A 10,876-nucleotide genomic window follows, 5' to 3' on the forward strand; every position below is an offset into this window, starting at 1 on the left:
TCAAGGCCAATAAACCAAAGAAGAAGAAGAAGAAAGAGAAGATAGTGTTGTATGTATATGTCAAATTTACTCAATTGTCAGCACAGTGAAAATTTTAAATTCCAGTAAGATGTCTAATGTATTAGACGAAAAATTTTTTTACAACAGTATGCTCGCCAAGGCAATGGTGACATTACTACCACCAAATGGTAAGTTTCACGATAGCTTTATCATCTTTCTGTTTGACTTTATATGAATGGTTTTTAAATTGTATTTCTTAATGTGTTTCTTCCTACCTTATTTACCAATACCTATGTTTAATCTATTTCACTGCACCTTTCGTATTTTTCCTATTATATTTTATTCAAGAACTCTCTTTTCTTTGGTTAATCTTCTTGATGCGATTATCCGTGACGAATGTTGTCGATGATCAGGGCAACCTTGACATTATCTGCAGCAGCGCAGTACAGTTCTACAGATGTTGTGCTGATCCAGGTTCGGAGGTTCTTCAACCAGGATGTTTTTATTCTTCCTGGGCCTGGCTTTCCAAATATTTTTCCTTACATGATGGCTTGAAGACGTACCTGTATTTATTTTGCATAATGTGTCCGAAGTATTGCAATTTTCGAGATTTAATGATCAAGATAGTCAGTACCTCTCGGTTTTTTTATTTTTCTGAGGACCTACTGATTTGTGACTCGTTTAGACCACGGGATTTTAAGTACTCTCCGATCTAGCCACAGCTTAAATGCTTCCAATATTGTGCACATATCTTCGTTCAAGATCCACGATTCAACACGGCCTCCATTTGGTTGAAGGTGGATCTCACTCTTCCAATGCGTACTCTTGTTGGTTGTTAATCCACTCTTCATTTATTATGGTGCCGAGGTAGTTGTAGTTCGAGGTTAGGAAAGACGAACATTATTTGAAGTCGCAATACGGAAAGCAGACAAGATATGTAGAAAGAAAAAGAGAGCATAAGAAAATAGACAAATAGAGAAAATGGAAGAAAATTTAAAAAACAACGAAATTAGAGGGGCATACGAATACCTAAAAAAGATAAGAAGTCGGTATAAACCTCAAACAAGTCTATGTAAAGATGAAAGTGGGCAAAATAATCAGTGACCAACAGGTCACCTGGAAGCATTATTTTCAGACCCTACTTGGAACACAAGTAGACATGGAAGGTGAAATGGGTATGAACTACGTAGAAGAGAATGAAGTAGATAATGGAGTAGAAACTCCAACTATAGAGGAAGTTCTCGAAGCTATTAAAACAATAAAGCTCCGGGAGTTGACGAAATACCAGCAGAAATGTATAAGGTAGGTGGCGACCACCTAGCAAGTCACATCCACGCGCTCATCAAAGACATATGGCAAGAAGAGAAAATACCCGACGACTGGAAGAAAAGTATAGTATGCCTGATCTATAAAAAGGAGACAAACTCCAGTGCAAAAACTACCGTGGAATCTCCCTACTATGTATAGCATAATATAAAGTCCTCACGTATATTATAAACCAGCGGCTCCAACCACTAGCAGAAAATATTATTGGAGAATATCAGGCGGACTTCCGATGGGGAAGATCGACACTGGATCAAATATTTACAGTCAAACAGATCTTGAACAAATCATGGGGAAGACGATATTCATGTTCACAACGTGTTTGTAGACTTCAAACAGGCATACGACTCAGTTAAAAGGAACAAACTTTACTATATATTGGCAGAATTGGCAATACCACACAAGCTAATAAGACTCATTAAAGCCACAATGGATGAAACTCGGGCATGTGTACGAATACAAAACCACCGAACAGACTTTTTCAAAATTTCGCAGGGACTAAAGCAGGGAGATGGGCTGGCCCCAACATTGTTTAACCTGCACTGGAGTATGCGGTTAGGCAAACGCAAACTAGACGAGGAAACCTAATGACCAACCGAACGGTTCAACTGGCCGCTTATGCCGATGATATTAATATTATGATTAAAACATCAACAGGAGCACAGGAAACATACCCAGAGTTAAAAACACAAACAAAAATTCTAGGTCTGGAAATTAACACAGAAAAACAAAAATAATGACTCATACTAGAAGAAATATAGTCCCACAAAACATTATAGGTGAAGATGACATTGAAACGGTTGGAAAGTTTACATACCTGGGAGTAGAAATATATGCCGACTGATCAGAAGATGGAGAAATACGGAAGAGAATAACGCAGGCAAACAGAGCTTATTTTGTCCTCTCCCATTTATTTCAGTCTAAAAGTGTCCACCGAAATACAAAGATGAGAATCTATAAAACTTTAATTCGACCAATAACATGCTATGGCAGTGAAGCCTGGGTCCTGAAAGAAACATCCAAAAACAAACTCGACACATTCGAAAGGAAAGTAATGAGGAGAATACTAGGACCTCTGAGGAAAAATGGAATCTTCAGAAGTCGATACAACAGCGAACTTTATCAACTTTATAAGGAAGCACCCCTGTCAGACTTCATTAGAATACAAAGATTGCAATGGGCCGGACATGTGATAAGAATGGGAGAGGATAGGCTACCAAACAGAGCACTGAATGCTAGAATGCAGGGGAAGACACCGGTTGGAAAGCCAAGAAAGCGTTGGGAAGACACAGTAAACAGCGCCGCACAAGCCCTTTTAGACAAGCAAGGGTGGAGGCAAAAATAAAGGAGGCCAAGGCTCAATTTGGGCTGTAGTGGCGTAGAAGAAGAAGAAGAGGTAGTTGTAGTGCGCCACTTTTCTACAAGAGTTTTGGTTTGTCTTATTTAGGTGGTTAATAATATTTACAGATTTCTGTTTGATCAAACACTTTTAGAAAGAAAAATGATGAGATGCTGGTTTGACAAAATGTTAGAACTGGATAAAACTGAAAAACAAAAAGAAATACGAAACGAATACATGTGGTTCATGCTGTTGATGTTGCAAGTACGAAAAGTGCGTGAACCATTTAATAAAGTGCCACCAAATGTGATAGGCGATCTTCGAGATTTAGTGGTAAGTGATATATACTGCATTTAGCGGTTTAGGGGTAGGGTAAGCAGCTTCTGGTTCTCTGCAAGAGAAGCTGATGGAATCACAACTTCTTCTGCTTTGTGTGCCATGCTTGTCTTCAAGTGTTGGCTATCGTCGTATTAACAAGCTGATGAAATATTTCTCGGTCGGCAGCTATATCAAACAATTATTCCTCGACCGTTCCACCTGTCGAGTGCTTAATGTTAGGCAGCCAGGACAGTTGTTTTCTTCCAATCCAGCGTTTTCCTTCGATTTTTCCCTGAATTATCAACCTGAGTAAATCATTACCTAACTGCTCCAAATTCATTGACACTGTCCATAGAACCATCGACGTCATGCTCCAGGGATACTTCTCCAAGATTTGTATCACTTTTTTGAAGCTGATTAAATCACAACTTACCTGTTCCAAATTCATTGAAAAAGAGTCCATACAACCATCTACGTCATACTTGAGAGAGACTTCTCCAAGATTTATGCAACCTTTTGTAATATCCCCTATAAGTACCAATCTTAAAAAAAATATCCACTACTGGACGAAAAGGTTCCATTTCACAAAGAATGATTTACTCTCACTACAAAACTGAGAAGATTCTCTCTATAAAACTCCGAGAAAATACTCGATAGCGTAAAAAAGAAAAACATTTGGAAATCCAGGAAATAAGGGGTTCAACATTGTCGAGAAAAATAAAAATACAGAAGAAATAAAAAAATCCAAAACCAACAGTAAAGGCAGTTCTGCAGTATCTGAACAATTTTTCCCAATTGATGATGATGTTGACATTGAGAAAGTTGGACAAGACAAAATAGACTACCAAGATGCAGAGTGGATATTGTCGCTCCGGAATAAGAATGACATAACTGCAAAAAGCCAACTTTCTCAGGAGAGCAAAAAAACGATTTTTAAATATTTAAAATACGGATTAAATCAGGGGTAATCATCCAGGAGCATCGGTATAGCCTTTATTCTTAAAATGATGGCTTTTATTTTTATCCCTATTTGTTCGAATTTCATTATCTTTTTACAGTTGCGTTGTCACCTCGGAAACCTTTTTTGGATGGTGCTAGAAAGGTCACCAATGGAGACACTGCGAACGGCAGCCGGAAGGTTGGTAGAAAGCGAGTCGTGGGTTCGAAACTAGCTTTTGGAACGTGGAATGGGGCCAATAGAAGAAATACGTAAAGATAAGACAAGAGAAGGTAGATTAGAGAAGAGAGAGAAACAGATAAAAAGATAGAGAGGTAAAATTACCATAGAAATGAAAAGATATACGGCGCCCTGTATATCTTAACTTTTTGGGGTTACAAGGGGAAAATTAAGAAACATTAGAAACGGAAACAGGTTAAGAAAGATCATTAGGTTCTGAGACCAAATACAAGAAAAGATATGAACAGTTAATTAGTAAAAAAAAATAAATGTTTTCAACAAACTACATAAAGAAATAATAAATACAGGGTGTAACAAAAATACAGGTTATAAATTTAATCACGTATTACGGGACCAAAAATAGTTCGATTGAACCTAATTTACCTTAGTACAAATGTGCACATAAAAAAAGTTACAGCCCTTTGAAGTTACAAAATAGAAATCGATTTTTTCCAATATATCGAAAACTATTTGAGATATTTTATTGAAAAGGGACATGTGGCATTCTTATTGCAGTAGTATCTTATGAAAAAATTATAGTGAATTTTAGACACCCCATAAAAGTTTTATGGGGGTTTTGTTCCTTTAAACCCCCCCAAACTTTTGTGTACGTTCCAATTTAATTATTATTGTAGTACCATTAGTTAAACACAATGTTTTAAAAACTTTTTTGCCTCCTAGTACTTTTCGAAAAGTCGAGTTTTTATCGAGATATTTTGAATATTTGTCAAATCCACCACATATTTGTATATGGTTAAGTACGATTATGGAGACTTAGTAATAATATGAAAATTTATTTATGATTTAAAATTTTAGGCATATTTTGAACCATATTAAAAAAGAAGCCACATCTCGATAAAAGGTGCCTTATCGTAAAAATACAAAGAGGCAAAAAAGTTTTAAAAACACTGTGTTTAACTAATGGTGTCGCAGTAATAGTTTAATTTGAACATACACAAACATTTGGGGGGTTTAAAGGAACAAAACCCCCATAAATTTTTTTATGTAAACATATTAAAAAAAAGCCGCAACTCGATAAAAACTGCCTGATCAAAAAAACATTAAGAGCCAAAAAAGTTTTAAAAATATTAAATTTAACTAATGGTACCACAATAATAATTTAAGTGAAACGTACACAAAAGTTTGGGGGGGGGGGTTTAAGGGAACAAAACCCCCATAAAATTTTTATGGGGTGCACAAATTTTACCATAATTTTTCTTTAAGATGATCCTGCTTTAAGATTGCCACTTGTCCATTTTCGTTAAAAAATCTCTAATAGTTTTCGATATATTTGAAAAAATCGATTTTAATTTTGTAACTTCAAAGGGCTGTAACTTTTTTTATGTGCATATTAGTACTAAGGTAAGTTAGGTTCATTCGAACTATTTTTGTTCCCAGAATGTGTGATTTAAATTATGACCTGTATTTTTGTTACACCCTGTATATTGTGACAGTCGTCCACCTACTTACCTACAAAACTTATTCTACGTGATCTTTCTCCTGGTCAAAGATAATATAGTGATAGGTTATGTTACTTAGCAAATATTTAGAGGTAATTTCTTATCAGGAAATTTATTCGGAGTAGATAAATAAAAATCGTGAAATAAACAAAAAACAATATATTGAACAAATGGTTCACCAGAAGGCTGAATCCCAAAAAAACAAGAAATAAACAGGAAACTATATACTCAAATCAAAACTGCAACAACAATTATTAATGTGTGGTTGGATACATGTAGAAATAAACAATAAATACAATAAAAGAAATACAAGTATCATATGGTAAAATCATGCACAATTTAAAGCACAACAAAGAGAGCCTGGTCATTAATTAAAAAAAATACAATCAAGATCACAAAAGATACCCTCTTTGTTCTTTTAGGGCTTATCTCGAGATAACTAAGATTATAAATTTAACGATGGATAGAAAATATAAAGAACAAATATATAATACAATTAAAGGCAAAGCATACAAAGTTAACAAAAGTGTACAGTTTAAAATTCAAAAACCACCCGCACTCGTTTTTTTTTTAAATAAGCTATTCGCACAGCTTTTAATTAAATAGTGAATGTTTGTAATTAATGTTTGACAATGAAAAGTTCTTATTTAATGAATAAAAAGTTTTATATTAATGAAATCGCTGTTCTTTAGTGAACTACATTACATCGGTGGTTAGCCTTAACCACAAATGTAGAAAGGTTTGAGGTAGATAACCCGTAGATTAGCTCTACATTTGGAGATAATTAGATGTATGTTTAATTAAGACACTTACAGTAACTCTAATGATGTTGCCTATTAAATTGCACTGATTCTAACTTTACTTTAACTAGTAATCAAGCACTGAAGTTTTTGCACTGCCTCTTAAATTGCACTGAATCTAACTTTTCTTTAACTAGTAATCAAGCACTGAAGTATTGTGATTTGGATCTAATCGTATGTTAGATCTAAATCAGGAAGATGTTAGAGTGAATTCACACTAAGATAATAGAGTGACTTCTCACTCCCAAGATATATTGCAGATAAGATATTAGATACGAGACAGCTACGTCTGCACTCGAAGATACTCAGCCACCAAGTCCTTTCCTATTCGCAATCTTTTCGATGCGTTTTCTCTAAAAAAATTGGGGATATATCCCCTCTCAAAAAAATTGCAACTTCTAAAAAAGAACCGACCTTTTTCGGTTTTTAAATAAAATAACGGTACATCATACAGATACCGAAAAATGAAGTCAAGCGACCTAACGGTTGTGTCAAACGATTTCCTTTGAAATAGAACTTAAACGGAAAGTAGGAATAAAACATTGCAATACACATTCCCGCTTTGAAAAGAGTGGAGTACCTAACAGGATCTTAGTAGTAAACTTCTTGGGAGGTTCTTTAACGGTACCTTTTATACTAAACATATTACAATAACAGGAGCTATATAAAATAAGAGACTTTCGGTTTATTTCCAAAACATTGTGTTTCCAAAAAATCCAACATTGTGTTTCCATGGGACAAAAAAATGGTCCCGTTTATAATAATAAACTCAGTTATTTGCAGATACGGCCATAGGCGTACACGTAATTAGTGCTAGTGGGCTTCAAAATTACTCCAAAAGGTATATTAATTATTTACAAATCCTATTATATAAAAAAATGTTACAGCGTCACTCTTGATCTTAAAATTTTTCTTTACAAAAAAACTATTTTTAAATATTTAGTATGCCGTTGATTCTTACAGCGATGGCTTTTATTTTCATCCCTATTTAGTCCCCCCATTTTCGACCGTATTTGCAGTGGCGTAATTATTCATCTGAAAAAAGGTATAAAATGGTGCGAATTTCAATAACGACGCAACTACCCTGTAGTGGCTCAACACATAGTTACAGTTCTGTCGCTTTTGAATCATCTGTACACAGTATTTTAGATGTTTACTACGCAATAAACGGGAATTGACAACATTTGTAGTTACGTCATTCTTGTTCTGGACCGCCGATATTTTTGAGGGGTGATTTTGGCAGCTTTAAGCTTGAAAGGGAAAGCTTTAGTTTCAATGTCTTATGTGTAATTTGTGAGTACATGAGCCATGTTCAGGAGTTGAGAAAGACGTTTTCTTTATTTCTAACGCACTGAGCAATTTTAAAATTTAGAGGAAATTTATAATTATATACCCACCGGCACGAAAAACGGGCACCCCAAAAAATGGGTCATTTTTGATGTCTCGTATCTCCTAAACCTGTTGTCCGATTTAAGTATTTCTTTAATATGTTATAGCACTATTCTTTAGCAATATCGCTGTAGTAATATTGTTGCCAAACAGGTAAATTTTCATTGTATACCGGGTGTACCAATCAATCTGGGTTTTTTTCTCAATTTTCACAACACCCTGTGGAATATTCTAGCCTTTATAAAATATTGAAATTAAAACCCAACTATAGCCCCAGGTTTTCTTAACCTTATGCTTTTTTCTTTTTCGTTCGCTTATGTTGGATAATAAAAAAGTTAGGGACTTTAACAACTAGCCATGTTCTTTATCAATACAGGGTGTTTCTAAATAAGTGCGACAAACTTTAAGGGGTAATTCTGCATGAAAAATAATGACCATTTGCTTAATAAACCTATGTCCGCAAATGCTTCGTTTTCGAGATACGGGATGTTGAATTTTTTTTTTACAAACTGACGATTTATTTATTGCTCTAGAACCGGTTGAGATATGCAAATGAAATTTGGTAGCTTATAAGAGGTAGTTATTGCGCATTTTTTGACATATAATTAAAAATTTTATATCCACCATTGGCGTGCATGCGGGTAATATGACCGGGTAATATGACCCGTTTGCACGTCAATGGTAAATATAAAAATTTTAATTATATGTCAAAAAATGCACAATAACTACCTCTTAAAACCTACCAAATTTCATTTGCATATCTCAACCGGTTCTATATCAATAAATAAATCGTCAGTTTGTAAGAAAATATTCAACATCCAGTATCTCTAAAACGAAGCATTTGCAGACATAGGTTTATCAAGCAAACGGTCATTATTTTTTCATGCAGAATTACACCTTAAAGTTTAACGCACTTTTTAGAAACACCTGCATTGATAAAGAACATGGTTAGTTGTTAAAGTCCCTAACTTTTTTATTATCCAGCATAAGCGAATAAATAAAAAAAAACAAAACGTTAAGAAAACATGTGGCTATGGTTGGGTTTTAATTTCAATATTTTATAAAGGCTAGAATATTCCACAGGATGTTGTGAAAAATGAGAAAAAAACCCAGTTTGATTGGTACACCCGGTATACAATGAAAATTGACATGTCTAGCATCAATATTATTACAGCAATATTTTTAAAGAATATAACATGTTGAAAAAATTACTTAAATCGGACAATAGGTTTAGGAGACACGAGACATCAAAAATGACCCATTTTTTGGGGTGTCCGTTTTTCGTGCCGGTGAGTGTATTTAATATTTGTTTTTCCCAAAGCTTTTTTCAATAAATAACTTGCGTATTATTAACAAATATAACTTCTACGCATATCTCCAACTTCATACCATTATCATAAAAAAGAGAAACAATATTTGGAAAAATCAACAGGGGTCACATAATGACCTTCTCCTCCACTAATATTTAGGATTTTTTTATAAACGGGCACCATAATAATACCGGTTTATATTTATGTTATTAACTTTTAGCCTACAAAAGTATACGAAGAAATATTGGTTGCTAATGACGATAATATGATTCTTGAAGAAAAAACGGACGAAAAAAAGGTATCGTTTGCCCAATCTGCTCCTGCACAATTTTTCACTAATCAACCAATACCATGCGAAGGAGTGTACTGCTACATGTCTGCTTTCAGCGATAGATGATTGTGAAAATATAAATTATGATTTTGTTAGATATTGTCTATTAATACTAATAAATTTTTTCGATATTGTAGTTGCAATGCGAAGACAAAACAATCTTACTTTTCAAGTTTTTTTATTATTAGGAGTTATATAAACTGGAGGGTCTAGCTAGAAATAACTTTTAATTGAGGCGCTCAGAGCAACAGTGGCCTAACCCCAAAAACGAAGTTTGGAGATAAATGCAATCTTTGAATTCGTATTTCCATTATGCTTATGGGATGGCGGTACAAATTATGTAGCATCATTTAGCCAATTATACAGGTAGGTTGTGTATACCCTTGTGAATCCGAAGATTAGTACATTCTTTCACGGTTCTTGTTGTAAATTTTAAAGAACCGCTTGGATTGACATGAAATTTGACATACGCATAGCTAAGAGGTCAAAGAAAAAACGTGATATGGTGCTGATATGGTGTGCTGTTGCCCTGGGGGTGACGTTTATCCCATCTCGAGGATGAAAAAATATGTGTCCAAGATAAGTCCCGAAATGGATAAACTGACTAATTCTAAGCAACTTTTGTTCTATAGAGTTTTTTCAAAAAATCCATACTTTTCGAGTTATTTGCAAGTGAATATGTTTATTTCTCAACAAAATAACCACGTTTTTAGACGGTTTTTCGCAAATAACTCAAAACGTAAACATTTTGCAGAAAAAATATTCTTAGCAAAATTATGGCCTATAAAAAAGTGAAAAAAACGGTGTATATATTAGGTCTCTATACCTAGCAAAAGCAGAGTTATATGGTTATATCTAATGGAAAATATGTTCATATTCGAAAAATTCCAAATAGAATAATTCAATGTGAAATATCCGAATAATGAAGCATTCTTGGGGAAAACACATTACAACTTTTTTAAAGTGTTTGAAAAAAACTTATTTCTGTTTTTATAAAAAAAAATTCTAGCATCAAATATAAGCAAGTGACTCTCAAAATAAAGTAAGTCCTTTTTGTTTTGGAAAAAAAAAATCAGGAATATCACTCTTCAATTAGCAACTTAAATGAAATTAGTCGTTACCGCTTCACAAGTTAATACTTTACTTATGTTGTGTTTATTTGATCTGTAAGCTTCATCGATTCAAAGTGCTTATTTTTGAAAAAATTTGGTTTTAAAGTAAAATTTTTAAAAATTTTAATTTTGAAAAAAAAAATGATTTTTTTCAAAATAACTTAAAAATTGTTAGAGATACCAAAAATCTTGAACAACAAAAAAAGTCGGCTTTACTTTTCTGAATATTTTTTATTTTTTTGTTTTTCTGTAAGACAAAAACTGGTTAAGATTCGGTGTTTCTAAATTTGCATACACTCGTTATAAGTGACTCGTTC

General features: G+C 33.8%; 1 protein-coding gene across 2 annotated transcripts; it reads left to right on the plus strand.

Annotated features, from left to right (window-relative positions):
- The first annotated feature begins 61 nt into the window (after positions 1 to 61).
- On the plus strand, positions 62 to 9,611 carry LOC114342089 (uncharacterized). 2 transcript variants are annotated; one of them, XM_028292880.2, is made up of 3 exons: positions 62 to 188; positions 2,817 to 2,995; positions 9,337 to 9,611. In XM_028292880.2, exons 1-3 carry the CDS (start codon positions 110 to 112, stop codon positions 9,511 to 9,513), a joined length of 435 nt encoding a protein of 144 aa, XP_028148681.2. In that variant the 5' UTR covers positions 62 to 109; the 3' UTR covers positions 9,514 to 9,611. The 2 variants fall into 2 exon arrangements, with proteins under 2 accessions (XP_028148681.2, XP_028148683.2); XM_028292882.2 differs by lacking the exon at positions 9,337 to 9,611 and adding an exon at positions 4,039 to 4,206.
- Positions 9,612 to 10,876: the final 1,265 nt, after the last annotated feature.

This window comes from Diabrotica virgifera, chromosome 8 (genome assembly GCF_917563875.1).
Source record: "Diabrotica virgifera virgifera chromosome 8, PGI_DIABVI_V3a".
Lineage (NCBI taxonomy): Eukaryota > Metazoa > Arthropoda > Insecta > Coleoptera > Chrysomelidae > Diabrotica > Diabrotica virgifera.